The sequence below is a fragment of the Akebia trifoliata genome, chromosome 4 (genome assembly GCF_017979445.1).
Source record: "Akebia trifoliata isolate Shusen 1 chromosome 4, ASM1797944v1, whole genome shotgun sequence".
Classification (NCBI taxonomy): domain Eukaryota; kingdom Viridiplantae; phylum Streptophyta; class Magnoliopsida; order Ranunculales; family Lardizabalaceae; genus Akebia; species Akebia trifoliata.
This window is the reverse complement of record NC_141378.1, coordinates 21270659-21289074: the sequence shown is the minus strand read 5'-3', so window position 1 is coordinate 21289074 and position 18416 is coordinate 21270659. Positions and strand designations below refer to the sequence as shown.

General features: G+C 33.2%; 1 protein-coding gene across 1 annotated transcript; it reads right to left on the bottom strand.

The window, feature by feature from the left end:
- Positions 1-4545, bottom strand: LOC147404441 (perakine reductase-like). The gene is made up of 7 exons (XM_086440380.1): positions 4394-4545; positions 4145-4315; positions 1940-2143; positions 1698-1870; positions 1429-1525; positions 502-655; positions 1-309 (listed from the first exon to the last, which is right to left on the bottom strand). Exons 1-7 carry the CDS (start codon positions 4451-4453, stop codon positions 119-121), a joined length of 1050 nt encoding a protein of 349 aa, XP_086296506.1. The 5' UTR covers positions 4454-4545; the 3' UTR covers positions 1-118.
- Between the last annotated feature and the right edge of the window lie 13871 nt (positions 4546-18416).

The window sequence follows — 18416 nt, the reverse complement described above, 5'->3', positions numbered from 1 at the left end:
AACAACAACAAAATGATTTATTCATAGAAAACTAAATGATTTTGCCCTCCACAAGTGAAGTCAAACAAGTACAAGAATGCACTTATCAGATAATGTTTAGTCAAAAGTCAATGAGATTTTAAGGTATGTTGCTAGTTTTTACTGGGGTATTTGCAAACTTCCACGAATGTAAAATTACCTTCTCATATATTCTAGGTCCTGCCACTTCGTCTATCGGCACAGCTTCAAAAACTTCTTTCAAGTCTTCTTTTGTAAGCTTCACCTTTAGGGCGCCAAGGTTATTGTCTATGTTTTTCATCTTAGTTGTCCCTAGATAAACTCAACACATAAGCAAGAAACAAAAAGAACAATCAGATCCCCACTTTTTTAAATGAAGATATCTACAAATGAACGTTCTCTGTTTATATGAGTTGTAGTATTTGTGATCTTAAACTTAAAAGAAACGGTATGCTATTACATCTTAAAGAAGATGCTAGAGATAAGTTTGTTATAATCACTGACCTGGGATTGGAACGACATCGTCACCTTGATGGAGAAGCCACGAGAGAGCAAGTTGAGGAGGAGTGCAACCATGCTTAGCAGCTAAGTTTGCAATTCGCTCGTACAGTAGTTTGTTCTTCTCTAAATTGTCTCCTGTGAACCTTGGATGTGTAGTCTAATCCAGAGTGAACAAAAATGGATGGTATTCATGTAATATATGTATGGAAGTGTGACATATACTTAATGTTGATTCAAATTATATTAATTAGTATCATACATACATACATACACGCACACATATTATACATAGATATGAGGAATGCTAACATCCAAGGCCTCATGGAGATGTTAGCATTCTCCAACATATTCACTTTCTAATAATACCCCTGGTCATTTTGTCTTTTAGTAAAAAAGACAAGGGTATATTAGTCTTTTATATAATAAATGCTTGTCTTTCAATAAATCTTTGTTCACAAAATAAATACATTGATTGTCAAAGTATTACCTGCAAATAAGGCATTTAAATCCAAAGACTAAAATATCCTTAGCATTTATTATGTAAAAGATCAGCATACCCTTCACTAAAAAACAAAACGAGCAGGATACTATTGGAAAGTGAATGTGGTGGAGAACGGCAACATCCTCATGAGATCGTGGATGTTAGCATCCCATATATATATATAGGTTGGCATTTGAAGTCTCTAAAGATAACCAAATATTTTTTAAATGTATGGGTTAGAAGTTTCGAAATGGGCTGATTTTTTGTGAGGATGATTTCTATGATGAGAAGATCATCCTCACCAAAATCAGGCCATTCCGAAACTTCTAACCCCTATTTTGAAAAATGTTTGGCACAATGTTTGAAAAATATCCATTCTCATGGTTCTCTCTATTTAATGAGAAAAAAAATTACTTAATGAGAACACTTCACCAAATCCAAGTTCATACCAATAAACTATTTTCAGGCAAGCTTTCTGTAACCGCCTTTCCACCAAAAAACCCACGACCAAGAGGACTATATGCCACTATTCCAATACCCAGTTCCCTATATGTCATCAATGAAAATTTGAAAAACTCAGTATTATCAAGTACAACTATATAAATCTCTTTGCCGTCAATGTGTTTAAAGAAGATTTACCACAAACTGATCAACTGCAGTGTGGGTGCCAGGCTAATTACTACTTTAAAGCAAACTAGTATTTGGATTTCGAACTAACCTGCAGAGTGGGACTATCTTTTCTTCAATATCACGAGTCCATAGAGACCATTCCATTTGTAATGCAGTGATAGGATGAACTGCGTGCGCTCTCCTTATTGTTTCAGGACTAGCTTCGGATAATCCAATATACTTTATCTTTCCCTCTTCAATTAACTTCTTAAGCTCCCCCATCTATCTTCCAAAAGTACAAAATTGATCAAATAATCATCCCATAAAGAACAATATCAATGTAGTACTTACAGTGTCCTCTATTGGTACCAATGTGTCCACCCGATGTTGATAATAAAGATCGATGTAGTCTACATCAAGACGCTCAAGGCTACTTTCACAACACATATGAACATATTCAGGTGTCCCACAAACTTTCATGTCAGTCATGTTTGCCACCTTAATACCAAATTTTGTTGCAAGCTCAATTTTGTCTCTAGGCAACTCCTTCAAGGCCTGAAAGGACTTAAGAATTCAAAATCACATATGGAACCTGATAATTCTACAAATTGATGGTATTTACTCTCAATTTATGGTGATTAATTAATGTTAATTTGGTTACTTGAGCCTAATTAGTTAAATTTTTATTTTTGCAGGTGTTGAAAGTTCAAAATAGGAGAAAAATGCTAAATATAGATTTTTGGTGAAGAAAACTTGCAAAAGGATGGGAGAAATTATGGGATAAGTTAAAAGAATAGCTAAACAAGAAAAAAAAGTAAAAGTTTCTTTAAAGAGAAATCCCTACATGTACTCTTACATAAAAGCACCAAAGCCTCTCCTATTTTGTTTCATTCTAAATGATCTCATGTATCTCTTTTAATATCTTTTTATTTCAATTTTCTTCTCTCTATCTTCCACATAACAATTTCTCTCACCTTCCATATCTTTTCATTCTATTTTTTTATATGTTTCTATTTTGTCTATTTTCATATCATTATTTATTTCTCTAAACCTCTCATTTTTTTTCTTTCTTCTTCCTCTCCAATCTCTCCCCATCTCTAATTTTCTTTATAATTTATTTTAGTTTATTTTTTCTATTTTTTTTATTTAATAATTTTAATGGATTCGTCTATGCATATTGTAGGCTAAAATCCTAACTAGGGCTTAAGAGTGAAACTCGAAGATTGTAGTTTTATTTTGGTCAACAATAGTGGATTAATTTTCATATTTTTGGATTGATCTGAAGTGAGTTAATTATGTTAGTTTGATTCCATATTTATAAATAATAATAATAAAAATGAGTTTTTGTTTATGATCATCACATTGAATGCTTGAAAAAAACTTCTTAATTCATTGTAGATGAATGTTACACTAATTGCTTAGAGAACTCCTGTGGTATGTGAATGTCTTACACGTGGCGACTTTAGATTTTTTAGAATAATTTAACAAATGATTTTTTTAATTTAGTTAATTTATCATCCTGTTAAGAAGAATCTTTATTTAAAACTAACCGGAAAAAAAATTTTAAATGGAATAAAATTGTGATTTTTTAGTGGATTCTCGATGCCTTAGCACTTTTTAGTTTCTGTTTTAAAATTCGTTTCTTTTTTTTATCCATGTGAAATTGTGGAAAAATCATCTTTTTTATAGTTTAGGTCAATCTTTTTTCACCTCACACGTGTTTTTCATTCACTTTTTATACAATTCTCGTGGATCAACCTTAAACTCCTGAGATTTTTATTACTTCCGCTACAACCCTGCTCTAGTGGTATTTAATCTACACCATTTCAGTCGTAGCAGAACCATCTACAAGTTCTTCAAGAGCAAAGATATCATAAGAACGAGTGTCACTAAAATCTATGTGCTACTTGAGCATAATTTAGGGGTGTCAATGGGTACCCGATTGCCCAACCTATCAAAACCATATTACTTTGTGTACAATTTTTGGTGTTAGTGTAGAAAATGTTGTAGATGACTTCGTAAGATGCTTTCAGACTCCTTAACTTCGAGCATTACTTTGTTATTAGTTATCAGAATCAGTAGTGTAAGATACCACTAAAAAGCTAACAATGAGGTCTATGGAGGTTCATTGGTCCAAAGACACATCTGAAAAAGAGGTCTTTTGGAGCTCAAATTTCAGTTATATATAATTTTTTTTTCTTATCGTGGATATCCCCACCCTTCAGGTGAGACTAATCCGACAGGATTACACACCTCCCCCTCGGAAAGTCCTACATGCAACTGGTTGAGTTAAGGGTCAACCGAGCCCTAGAGGCCCCAAGGAATTCCTAGCTTCGGGGGGTTTCGAACACTTGACCTACCCTTCCTGAGGAGCTTATCAAGGCTCGGCTTACCTCTAGGAGTCTCTTATTTTAAGATTAACTGCATGTCTAGGTAAGTTTCTAGATTTTGCCATTTTTTGACATTTTATAAAACTTAAAGAAAAGCCATTAAACTAACCAAGCAAGTATAATCTAACAAGACTTAAATGAGCTTCTTAGCTAAGGATTCATTTACCTTCCCAACCAGGATTTCATTAGAGTGGTTGGCTCCATAAAAATCTGAGGTATCAAAAAAGGTGATTCCTCGGTTGAAAGCATGCTTTATTACTGAAACTCCATCTTCATCTGAAAGTGGATCATTGTAATGCCCACTAAGGCCAGCACACCCAAAACCCAATTTGGAAACCTGTTCGACCAAGAATCAGTTATTCTAAAAATTGATAATTTTAAAGATGGGTATGTGAAAAAAGATGAAGATTTGTACCACTAAGCCTTGATTTCCTAATTTCACTCTTGGAATTTGATAATTTTGATCCCCAGACATGTCTTTCCAACAACAACAACAAAAGAGGAACTCAGTTCGATTTGGTATTTTGATTAAGGATACAAAGAGAAGTCAACTCAAAAAGTGTACAAAGGATCACTTACGACTGTAATTTATTATATTTTTGTTGGAACGGTGAGCGCCACATAATGTGCCTAATCCAAACAGAGTCCGAGTTTGATGCCCCATGGTTTCAAACTCGGTTTTGCACTCACCAATTAAACGAGTGAAACGGTTAAAACTGTTTTTTTAATGGACGTGATAAAATGAAGCCTCACACGAACGCATTTGACGTGGCAAATGCATCAAACCATAGATCTTTTTCTTCGAGATACATAAGATAAAGATCTACGATTCTTTACACTTGCCACATCAATTGAGTATAGCCGCGTATGTTTTTGTGCGTCCTGTTATCATTAGTTTTTGTTTTTGTTTTTTTTTTTTCTAGATCTTCTTAATGGAGTCCAACTTTGAAGCGGGTAACCCACTTCAAAATGTGAAGAGACCCTCCTCGTTACTGACACGTGTCACTTTGAATTGATTTCTCATCCTACATTTCCGCCACATTTGAAATAAGTCTTTTGAAAATTCCACGTGTAATCTAACGGAGAGGGTCTCATTGAAGCGAACTGCATGCTTCAAAGTTTTTTCCTTGTCAAAGTTGCTCTGAGGGCACTTGCAGTAAATACATTTTGAAAATTGAATGTTATATAAAAACAAAACAAAAAAAATTACTAACGCCACACCAACTTGTGCAATTCCGATTTAGGAAGAAATTGGTGTGGCAATAGCAGCTCTAAAAAATGCCCTATTTCCCAGGCACATTAAAGTGCATTAACTACACTTGAGAATTTAATTTTATACCAAAAATGCCCTAAAAATTATTATTTTTTTATCAAAATACCCCTAAATGCTAGGTCTTGCAATGGATCGGATCAGGGTTGATTTCGTATCGATCCAATAAGGATCCGATTGGAATCAAACCCTTATCAGATCGGGTTTTATTGAAACTCAATTTTAATATCCAAATCCGATCCATTAACAATTGGATTAGGTCCAAATCGGGTCAATCTGATTTTATATACAAAATTTAAATAAATTTCCCACATCTCAATAAATATATAATATAATTTATATACTTTCTAACATATTATCGGATCAGGATATGATTGATCCAGATCCAATCCAATAACATATCAGATTGAAACCTTATCGGATCGGAATCCAAAATTTCGATCTAGACTTGAAGTTATCGGATTGAAACTGATTGGGTTTTGGGTCTAATCCCCTGCCAAATTCTTATCCCCAAGTGTAATTAATGCACTTTAATGTGTGCCCTTAGGACACCCATTAACAAGACCCTAATGATTGAAGGCTTCTGTTTGGATCACTGGATGATTTATCTTCTTGTATTAATATTTTTCCTATACATAATTGTTACTATGAATGGATAAAATCATCTCTCATCTGGACCGTTCATCCGCACCATTAAGACGCATCTCAAGACAGACATGTAGTATTATTTGAGGAAGACTCTATCTTATTAAAAAAGAATCTAAATTTAAGAGGATTCTTTTTTTCTTTTATGTAATTCATAATTTAAATAAGGGGTAATATGATCAATTATAATTTAATTAGGATTAAGATTCTTTTTATTGTTTTTCTATTTAAAGGCCTTGAGGCCATTGTAAAATGAGGAAGAAAATGGGAAAACCGAGGTGAGGAGGTCGTGTCAAAAACTTAGATTTATAGTGAAACAGCTCCCCAAATCCATGGACATAGGCATGTTTGCTGAATCACGTAAAAATCCTTATCTTATCTATTTTTCATTTTTTTTATTTTTATGGATTTAATGATGAAACCATGATCAAAGTTGATTTATCAAAAAATTGACCTCTACAATTAACGTCATCCGTGGGAACACATAACAAAGGACACAACGTACACATGGTGAATGGTAGAGTCTTATTGAAAATGGAAAGTAATTAACAAAATTTATAATATATAAAAAATAAAAAAAAAGAATTCTTCTTTGCCTTCCCTTCAACCCATTACATCTTTTTTAAGACTCTTGTCTCAAATCTCTCCCAAGAAATAGGAACAAACTAACAAAAATTCAAAATTCAAATGATATCAAAAGATAATAATAAATCCTAAACTAATTTGCAGATTTATTGACTCATCACATCCTACATGGTAGGATAACATGTTGGAGGCATAATAATACTCCCCTGTTGCCGTCTGACTTGTCCTCAAGTCACAAAGTCATGAAATCAGTTCACAAATTCTTCATAAAACTCCCATCATCTTCCGTTGGACAACTTTCCCATTGAATTATCAACTTAGTAATAGCATGATTTTGATGTTTGAAGACTCCACGATCCAGAATTTTTGTTGGACGCCAAGCATGTGACTCTAATGCAGACAAAGGTGGAAGAGTTGTGCTTGGAGAAATTGAGTCACCAATTTGCTTCTTGAGTAAAGATACGTGAAAAACCGGGTGAATCCTTGATCTTTTTAGTAATGCAAGCTTATAAGCAACGCTTCCAATACAAGCTTGGACTTGATATGACCTATAAAACCTTGGACTCAACTTATGGACCCTCATGTACTTTAGAGAGTGTTGGTGATAAGGTTGGAGCTTAAGAAAAACCCAATTGCATACGTTGAATACTCATTTTGTACGTTTTCAATTAATTTGTGTTTTCATTCAATGCAAGATAGCATAAATTCTATGATTGAAATAGTTTAGGTTAAATACCCTAAGTGCAGGGTTGTAGTGAAATAGTAAAATCTCGAAAGTCCGAGGTTGATCCACTGGGATTATGTAAATTTTGAAATAAAACACAAATGAGGTAGAAGAAGATTTGACCTAAGATATTAAAAAGATGATTTTCCACACTTTCGTATGGAGCAAAAATTAAAAGATTTAATACATAAATTAAAAAATACTAAGACATCAAGGATCCACTCAAAAATCACAATTTTATTCTTTCAACATTTTTTCTCGGTTAGGTTCAAATAAAGATTCTCCCTAACCGAATGATATAATAATTAAATCAAAAACTATTTTCTAAAATATTTTCTAAAATATAAGATTGCCACGTGTTGCATATGAATTCCTTAAGCAATCAATGTAACAAAATCAACAATGAATCAAGAAAAATTTTCAAGCATTCAATGTCATGATCATAAACAAAAACTCAAAAAGAATTTATAAATATATAATTAAACAAAAATAATTAAATCAATCTAAAAAAAATATAAACATTAATCCACCATTGTTGATCGAAATAAAATTACAATCTTCAAATTTCACCCTTAATTCTAATTAGGATTTTAACCAACAATCTCCATATACGAATTCATCAAAATTATTGAATAAACAACCTAAAAAAATTAAACTAAAATAAATTAAAGAGAAAGAGAGATTAGAGATGAAAATTGGAGAAGAAGAAGAAAAAAAATTAAAAGTGTAGAAAAATAAATAATGTTAGGAGAATAGAAACGTATGAGATCTTTTAAAATAAGACAAAATAAGATATGCTTTTATTCTTTTACATAAGAGAATGTGTAGAGATTTCCATTTTTTAGAAAATTTTCTTTTTTTAGCTCTTCATTTAACTTGTCTCGTAATTGCTCCTTCATCCTTTCAAGTTTTATTCATCAAAAATTCATTCTTAGCCTTTTTCTCTTAATTTGAATCTCCAAGACTTACAAAAAAGAAAATCCAACTAATTAGGCTATATTAATTAAATTAACAATAATTAATCACCACAAATTAGAGTTAAATATCATCAATTCGTACAATTATCAATAAAGAGTGCCCTTTAAAAATTTAAGGAACTAGTCATGATCATGTAGTGCGGTATCAATAGCATGTACACTCGTGGAATGAAGGCATTTAGGTCATTTTCGATTAGTTTCTCTGAGAAGACCAAGGTTATGGGTTATTTTTAAATACAGGTATCTCGAGAGTGGAAGGATACTTACATCATCGTATCTCTAGTCTGTATACATGTGTCAATTTATTATATGATCAAAGGAAGCAAATGACTAAACTGAAGTCTTCACTAAGTCAATGCTCGACTGACATGGCATGAACACAGAACTATAGATCATTTTTTCTCGAGATACAATTCCATATCCATGCCACATCAACCAAGTATTGACCAAGTGAAGACTTTAGAAAATCAGCATTCTTTTATAATTTTCTTTACATAAAGGGCCTTCTCATGATTAGACACGTGGGTGAAAAACAACCCATAACTGAGAGAATATACTTGAAAGTTTCGAATAATCTTCTGGAAAGCTCTATTAGGCCAGCTCATGTTTGTGCTTTTGACCCATGGTTCTGTTGGAATTTAGAGGGTTGAATTTGAAAATCCTTTAATATTCAATTACTTTTAACCATATGGGAAATCAATCTATTAACCATAAGATGATCAATCACATATTTGCTTTATGCTTTTTACTTTATTGCTTTAAGTTTAGTTGATAATTTTGTTTTTGCCTTGAGTAATTTTAGTCCCACATCGATTAGGAGAAGAATTGATTAGTAATTCTTAAATAGTTGTACTTCTAATGACTTTAAAGTGAATAGAAGTAGTGGGCGAGCTCATGTACGCACACGGGGGCCCAAGAGAAAAGCCCAAGGATCCTATTGGGATTTTGATCCACCAGTCCGGAAAACCTTAATGTGTGTGCGCACAGATGACGTACGAGCAGGGGTGTGCAAAATCTTTTATTATTTTTTTATATTTTCGACTATTAGTTCACTTTTATTTTTCGTTGTGAGAGCACACAACGTCGTCGAATTCGAAGTTACGTTTCCAATTTAAAGTACCCTTTTGGCTATGTGGGTTATTGTATTCAGGAGAACGAACGCCTATAAACTGTGGTACCGTAGTAGGGGCGTATTTCGTTTTATGATAGTGTTTTGTGCATGCCTTAACCATTTTTATTTTTAGGTAATATATTTCTTTTACATTCAATTTGAAAATCAGGATTTTTTCAAACTTCTTCTCTTTCTGTCCATAAGAAATCAGTACTTAAGTAATAACAGGTTTCTTGTAGACGAGTGCTTTTTTTTCTCACACGGATGTGAGAAAATTTGCTCATAGTCCAACAGGCTTGTAGAGGATAAAATTCTATGAATTTTATTTTTTTTAAATAAAAGAAAAATACAAAACTTTAATTTTCACAGTTGAATTTTAATTTTAAGTTTGGGTACGCAGTAGCCGTTGATTTTCTATTGATCAAGCTTGAAGAACAAATTTCTTTTTATGAGTTTTTTCATAAAATCTGTGGTTTTAGATTGACAATGTGAAGCGGGGAGAGAAATTTTCTCTCTATTGCTGATGTCATCTGTGCCACATGTCAAATGTTTATTGGGTTGTGAGTTAAAAAAAAAAAAATCATTCCTTGTAAACCTACAAAGGAAGTCAGTCTGATTAGTAATTTTCAACTGTTTTATCGGAGAAATTGATCATGACTTGAATAATTCGGCCCTTGAGTGAATTTCTCATGCATCGAGCCATTCAAATAGTCCCATGGTCCTTTCTAAATCACGAATCAAAAGTCAGTCTGATTAGAAATTCTTAGCCATTGGATTTGCGTACCTTTCACACAAGCCCATAAGTTAATTTCCCAGCACTGGTTCAGTCCTTGTAGGCCCATCGAGTGAATTTATTCACAATTGGACCAAAAATTTGCCAAATTACTTAGACCACAGTTGAAACTGGATCAATTTTGTTAGGCTGATTTACATTTACAAGGTAATTTAAATATTATGTTTTTTTCCCCTATTTTAATTTAATTTTCATAAATATATAAAATTAAGATTTGGGGTTTTACCCAAGAAAATTTGGTAAAGATGGTGGAATGTTCAATTTGGATGGACTTTCTACTTTATTAGCAAATAAGTTGATGGGAAATGTTCAGCACCAAACATTTTGGCAAAACATTTTTCAAAACATGGGCTAGAAGTTTTGGAATGAGCTGATGTATATATATATGGGTCGGGTTCCTGCGACACACATTGCGACAACGTGTTTTGTCTTATATAGGAAAAAATGTTTAGAATGGGCTGATTTTTTGTGAGGATGATCTCTGTGATGAGGAGATCATCCTGGCAAAAAATCATCCCATTCCAAAACTTGTAATCCCATCAAAATTGATTTACAAAAATTGGATGGTCTATAATTTTTCAACAAAAATTGGACGGTCTTGAAGTTTCATAATGAGCTGATTTTTGGCAAGGATGATCTCCTCACCACAGAGATCATCCTCACAAAAAATCAGCCCATTCCAAACATTTTTGCCCATATAAGACAAAACACGTTGTCTATATGTGTGTTGAAATGGTTGTCGTTTGAACCTGACCCTATATATATATATATATATAGGGGGCGGTTCACGGGACGTTTAAGAAAACTGCTGAGTAACCGATGGATGTCAATCGTTGGATATGGGAAAAACCACGGTTTGGATTGCGTGCAACGTCATTCCAATCTTTTATAATATTTGTAACAAATTCCAAACACATCCCTCTTTTCTTGTTTTTTTTTTAGAGAAAAGATCGAAACTCTTTCTCCATCGTCACTGTCTCTTCTCTCTATCTCTCTCTCTCTCTCTCGTCACTATCTCTTCTCTCTATCGAAATCACAGATGATAGAACGACGGCTTCAAAGTCTCTCTCTCTCTCGATCGATCAACGGCTTCAAAGTCTCTCTCTCTCTCGATCAACGGCTTCAAAGTCTCTCTCTCTCTCTCTCTCGGTCTCTGTCTCTAACGATTTGAGTTCTCTCTCTCTCGATCGACTCTCAATCTGTAGCATAATAGTATCCATGCAGTATCTTGTATCGTGTACAGGTCAACGGTCCTATTGTAGGACTCCACGAAGACAACATCGCCATCGGTCGCAATTGCAATGGAGTCCCAAACAAATTCCGTCCACCACCATTACTGAATCTTGAAGGAGAGGATTGAATTTGGTATAATTCTAGGATATTGTATAAATAATGCTCTACTTTTTCAGACAATTTCATCAATCTAACCAGACATATATTACAGTTTACAAAACAATATTACATACTATACTCTATTATTCTAACTTTGGATATGGCCATCTCCCTTATTTAATAGTAACAAGAGTCTGTTAGCCTAAAATAGTATTCTTTGAATTTTCTTAGAATTGACTTTGACAACCACTCCTTTTTTCTATTAATTTTATTTTTTCTCCGAAAAGCAAAATTGTTCTAAAAGTGTGAGGGAAGCCTTGCTGGCACCTTCATTCAACCTTTAGTTTCTAATATATTCTTCCATGGTTTTAGTTGCAATTTCTTTCTCTAATTTCGTAGATCATCATTACATCTAACGACTAAAATATGCCAAGGGATCTCTTCTTGCATCTATAACAAATGTAAAAATAAAAAGGCCCAATTAGATTTGATCTTCTCGAGCAGATTTATCTGTGGTAAAAAATAGAGACTCAAGGGTGATACTTAGTGAATCGTTCAAGAAAGAGACTTTGAAACCGTCGATCGATCGAGATAGAGAGACTTTGAAGCCGTCGTTCTATCATCTGTGATTTCGAGAGAGAGAGAAGAGACAGTGACGATAGAGAGAGAGAGAGAGTTTATATCTTTTTTTTTTTTTTTAAAAACTAGAGAAGAAGGATGTGTTTGGAATTTGTTACAAATATTATAAAAGATTGGAATGACGTCTCACACGATCCAAGCCGTGGTTTTTCCCATATCCAACGATTGACATCCATCGGTTACTTAGCAGTTTTCTTAAACGTCCCATATATATATATATATATATATAGGGTCCCGTTCAGCACCCTAAGCTTTACCACACACTTTAACAAACGTGTTTTGTCTTACATGGGTTAGAAGTTTTGGAATGGGTTGCTTTTTGGTGAGGATGATCTCTATGGTGAGGAGATCATCCTCACCAAAAATCAGCTCATTCCAAAACTTTTAACCCCATCAAAAATGGTTTACAAAAATGGACGGTCCATGATTTTTCAACGTGTAAACATGGGGCTAAACATTTCGGAATGGGCTGATTTTTGGGGAGGATGATCTTCTAATCATAGAGATCATCCTCACAAAAAATCAGCCCATTTCAAAACTTCTAACCCATGTAGGACAAAAAACATTTGTTAAAGTGTGTGGTAAAACTTAGGGTGCTGAACATTTCCCATATATATATATATATATATATATATATATATGTGGCTGAGCTGGACTTGAACACACGAGCCCAAAAGTTGCTTTGCAATGTTTTAAACCATGTGACTACGGGATCTGGTACTGCTCAACATGATGGATTGAAAGTGAAGATAAATAGATTAAAACTAATTTTCTATAGAGATTGTGCTTGAAAATGACTGATCTTAGGAAGAGAAAACAATAAGAATTTTTGGATATAAGTTGAAAACGATGGTATTTAGTAGATTTTCTTTGTACTTTTAGAAAAGAAGAAAAGTTCAAAGGGGGGCAAATCATCAGTTTTGGAACACCAAAGTATAAAGGGATGTCTAATCACCCCAAAAATTGGTGGGGGGCGGGGGGGGGGGGGGGGGGGGGGGATAGGGCCAAAACTACAAAAAAATGAACAGAAATCACTAACCATTGAAGATTTATGTTTTGTCCAAACTTAAAGAAAACCAATTAAACTAACCAAGCATGTAAAATCAAACGAGTCTTATATGAGCTTCTTAGCAAAGAATCCACTTACCTTCCCAACCATGATTTTGGTTGGCTCCATAAAAATCTGACGTATCAAAAAATGTGATTCAACTGTATCTTCATCTGGGACTGGATCATTGTAATACCCACTAAGACCAGGACACTCAAAACCCAACTTACTTGGAAGCCTGTTCTACCAAAAACCAATCATTCTAGAGCGTTGTTATTGCCACAGCAATCCCTATGTAAATCATCAAAGAATTGCACACAGTTTGTCTGGAGTTAGCCAAAGTTGGAGTGCCAATAGTAGCTCTCTTATTCTAAGAACTTTTTTTTTTTTATATTTTTTGGTATGTGTGGATCCGTTGGATTATTTATTTATTTATTTGCTTTTGTAGTTATTTATTGGGATTTTTGAGATGGGTATTTGAAAAAGATGAAGATTTGTACTTCTAACCCTTGATTTCCTAATTTCACTCTCGGAATTTGAGATTTTTAATCCTCCAACATCTCTTTTCTTTCCAACAAAAAAGCTTGATGTGATCATAGATTAAAAAATGTGTAATGATTTCTAATGCCCCGTTGACACACACCCCCATCACAGAACTGTAGATATATTGCCTCGGGATATGCATAATCATAAATCTTTTCTTATGTCTCCTAAGACAAATGATCTACGAGTTTGTGATGGGAGCATGTAACAGAGGGGCGTCATATTATCACGATTCTTAAAAAAATTCCTACTTCCTACAATCATATTAAACCTTTGATCAAATTTATAAGAGAGTTGCTATCACCACACCAACTTTTACCAGTATCTCATCAATTCTTATGTAAATCGCCCAAGAATTGCACAAAACTAGTGTGGCATTATTAAAAGTTAATGTGGCAGTAGTAACTCTCATTTATAAACATCAACCAATGTGGGCCGCTACATAGGTGTTGGAAAATGTGTACGGAAATGGAATAATTCAATGAACAATATATTAGGACTCTAAGATTCGATCTCTTTTAGACATTTTTCTCCCCTACTAGTTAGAAGCACAATACACAGAGGGTCTAAGAAGAATTGCTTGCAAGATATACAGAAATCTACACTTAAGTTATTAAATCAGATTTTGTATTATCTGATTTAACCTAGAACACTTAGAGATTATTTAGAAATTGAAGATGCCAAATTCTAAGGTTGAAAATTAGAGAGCATATAAATTTTCGGTGATACCTCTAGTTGGCTTTTTATAACCATTTATGTATCTATTGATCAAGAGACATTGACTCAATGTCTCTTGGTTCAAGAGCCATTGAATCATGTTTGATCTCAGATCTAACTATCTAGATCGTACCCTATCAAAGGTATGTGTCACATGTCTTATAATCAACACCTATTGGTTGAATATGTGTGATCAAATGGTTTTGATCACGTCCGATCGGTCACTATTTGATTTAATTGATTTGATCGTCCGCGATCTGATACCAATCATGAATCAACACACATGATCAATCCTGGTTAGGTACTAACTTGATCCAATGTATTTGATCATTCTCAATCAGATACTAATTTGTCCATCGTATCTGATCGGGAATCGATCAAATACAAGTATGATTGTGTGGTACAAATTGCACTCGATCCATCAAACGTGATGGATCAACCACAACCGTACGATGCCTTCAAACCTTAAAATATTCTAGGCTCTCCGTCACGATGTGAAGTGCAAAGTGCACTACAATGCACTGTAAACGCCAAATCACCTTTTCGCAGGACATGTGTGCGTGGATGGTGCTTCAAACTACCTCAAAGCACCGAATCAAAGTTATAAAAGTATGACAAAATGATAATTAACTTTGTTTACTCCTTCTTATTAGGTATCCCACATTCTCTTTTTTCTTTTTTTGGAAAATCAACAGGGTTAATTAAGACAAACCCAGACCAGCTACAAATGCTAGAAGAGCAAGCCTTTGGTATCCCACATTCTCAGTTGTGAGCAATGTGGGACTAAACCTTATATACAAAAATCCTAAAATTTCCAACTTAAGAAAAACCAAAACCAAAACCACAAAAATAGTAATTTTGTTTTGAAAATTTCCAACAAACCCCCACAATTTAAATATATAAATAATATTTAGAAATAAATATTACTAAAATAATTATACCACATAAGTGACTTCCTACGTACCCAAATATGGATCAAGTTTTTGTACTTCTTACAACTAAAGAACGATTAAACAATTATATCAGATTACAAAAAATGACATCATCGTAGAGACTAATACATAGATGAAAAGTACCTTTTGGATTTGAACCTTCACTTAATGTAAATAATCAAAGCTTTGTCAAGGTGCTGTGGTAAACTTGTCTTGAACTAAAGACCCTTAAAGATGAGCTGGATTCTTCACACATACTTTTCTTTATGAAGTGAAATGTTCTATTTGCTTTGCACATAATGACCATATATTATATCCTGATTTCATGAGTGCTTTTAGAAATGGTCTAGTTTTTATAAGAAACGACATGATTTCCTCACTTATATAGATAAGTTAACCTTGAGTGATTCTACGAGTCACTACTTGAGATTTTAGAACTTATTAAAGATTTGTATCTATCTTTTATCTTGTATAAACTAACACTAGATGTTAGAATTTGGGTAAAATTAGTTCTTGTGTCATGTTAAACCACTCATTTGACTTATTTATACCCATTGAATCTTATCTATTTTTTCAAGACAAATGTTATATTCCCATCAAAGGTGTGTTATGTCAGGTCTTGTGCAATGTATAACATACATAAGATTCTTGATAACATTGGTGTATTGTAGTTTAGCTTTAGCATAACTAGTATTTTTCATTAAATCGATACTATGATCCATAGGGGTAAGGGTTAATTTATAATCAAAATGATCAATATGAAACTCAGACAAAACCATTGCATTGTCTTTCTTTAAAATTTTGATTCCTTACATCACATCAACCTCTCCTAAATCTTTTATATCAAAGGTAGTTGATAGAAACATTTTGATTTCTTTCACACAAGCAAGATTAGCTCCAAAAAATAATGTCATAATTATAGAGACATATAGTGACACCAACATTATTTTGAAATTTGCAATAAATGTATTTGTCAGGGTCATGAACTTCGAAACCATAAGACAAAACTATTTTATCAAATTTCTCATGTTAATGAATAGGAGCTTGCTTTAAACTATAAAGAGATTTAATTAATTTGTAGACTTTCTTCTCTTGACAGGATTTGAAAAAATCTTTCGATTGTTTTGTGTAAATATCTTCTTCTAAATCACCTATAAACATTCCATTTTTGCCTAGGCCAAGTTCGAGAGCATCATGAACCTTTCGAGAATGGGCTTGACCTAAAATATTTTTCAAAACGTTTTACAACCTAGTTTTCGAGTAGCAACATGGGCCGAAGGCCATTTTGAGAAGAAATTTAAAAAACCTTATCTTCGATAAGACCATATTTAATCTTGGAACAACCTCACTCACGGCAAAGGAAATTTTTAGTATGGCCGAACCTTAGGTTCGACCAGGCTTAATTTTTGACTAAATTTTGTTTGGCCAAACTTAAAATTTAACCAAACTCAAATTTTGCTGAAATTTTGTTTGGTAGAACTTTAAGTTCAGCTAAGTCACTTAAGCAGTTACAACCCATGTATGCTCGAATTTTATTAGGAAAAATGACATCCTAACCACCATTCTTAGTAGTTTTTCTTAAAGAAATCCCTCATTTTTACTCTTTTACCCCTTTTCAATTCTCCAATAATTCCATCTCTTTGGTCTTCTCGTAATTTCCCAAATCTTCTAACAAAAACTTTTAGTATTGCTTAGTCCCCACTTAAGGATAATTACCTACCTAACCCAAGTTTGTTAGGACTCATTAGAGTAGATTCTCACTTCTATCCTTCTAATCTTCTTCAAAATTCGCATGGCTCACATGACATTCAATGAAAATTGACTATCTTCCAAATCTTATTACCACTTTGTTCTCCTTAAAAAATTCTCTAGAATTTCTACCCAATAATCAAATTATCCCTAGGTTGTTGGAGACTCTCCCAAAGGAGGTGACAAAAAAGATCAAAAACCTATTATATAATTACATTTCATTTGACCATTTGGCTTAGTTATTTCCCAATTAACTCAAAATCTAAGTTCTAGGACTATTCTACCCTCTTCAAGGAATTATCTAGAATTTTTTGGTTTTTACTAATATATCCATTGATCATCATGATTGGTTAGACCTATAGGTAACTGAAAGACCATCAAGTCTAATGAGAGGAAGAGTAATTGTGATTTTTCATGAAGGTTTTAATGAAGTTATTTGGAACTTGAAGATTTAAGATCAATTTATCCCCAGGGTCTCCTAATCCCCTATAAATAGGAAACTCATTAAGGCAATAAAGAGAAAGCTTAAGTGATCAAAGATTCTATCATTTTCTCTCTTCAAAATCATCTAGCCTAGCTAAACTCTGTCTAAATCCTTTCTCAAATGCCCAAGAAGCTCTCACAAAGAAGAAAAAGAAGATGAGACCAATATGGGGAGTAGATTCAAATTCTAGTTTTCTTTTATGTAATAATCTCTTCTCTATCTCTTTACTTCCATCTAATTCTTTTATTTAGTTTTAAGTAATTTTGCTTTGTTGTTTTCTTTAATTTCAAGAAATGTAGATTTGTAGACTTACTAGCTTAGCTTGAGACTTGGGTGTAGAAAATAAAACATCCTAGAGGTAATCTCCTCCTATAAGCCCTCAATAACCTCCTTGAGAGCATTAGAATATATTGCATTTGATTTCATTTATTTTTATGCAATTTAAATTCTTAAATTAATTATAATTTAATTTTTAAATTAAATATTTTACTTCTTGCATAAGAGGTAATCTTCTTTTGATAAGTCCATCCCATTCATACATACTTGCACATACCACAATCTAAAATGCCTATAAGTTAGGGTGTGGATTCCTTTGGATCCATATCTAGAATCCCTTGGCCAACAAAAACAGTCTCAAAAGAGACACAACTCATGCATAAAGGTCTTTAGTCCTCTAATAGTGGTGTCCAATTCATTGATGTCCTTAAGGGCTAAACTAATAAAAATAAAAATAAAAACTCTTAACTGAACATCTAATCTTTTAAAAATACTTTGAAGTTCAAAATGGTGGAATCCAAGTGGATTTCCACCAAAGTCCTAGGTTCACAAAAATTTCCAACAAATACCTACTTTCATTTTTAGCTTGCAATTTGATTTCTTATTTTTCTAA

Excerpts from the sequence above, each read along its gene's own strand:
- LOC147404441 (XM_086440380.1), bottom strand. The coding sequence starts at position 4,453 with ATGTCTGGGGATCAAAATTATCAAATTCCAAGAGTGAAATTAGGAAAT. Across the intron at positions 1,526-1,697 it reads AAGATAGTCCCACTCTGCAG|GGAACTGGGTATTGGAATAG; the intron begins GTTAGTTCGAAA and ends GATGACATATAG. Across the intron at positions 656-1,428 it reads TGCCTGAAAATAGTTTATTG|ACTACACATCCAAGGTTCAC; the intron begins GTATGAACTTGG and ends ACTCTGGATTAG.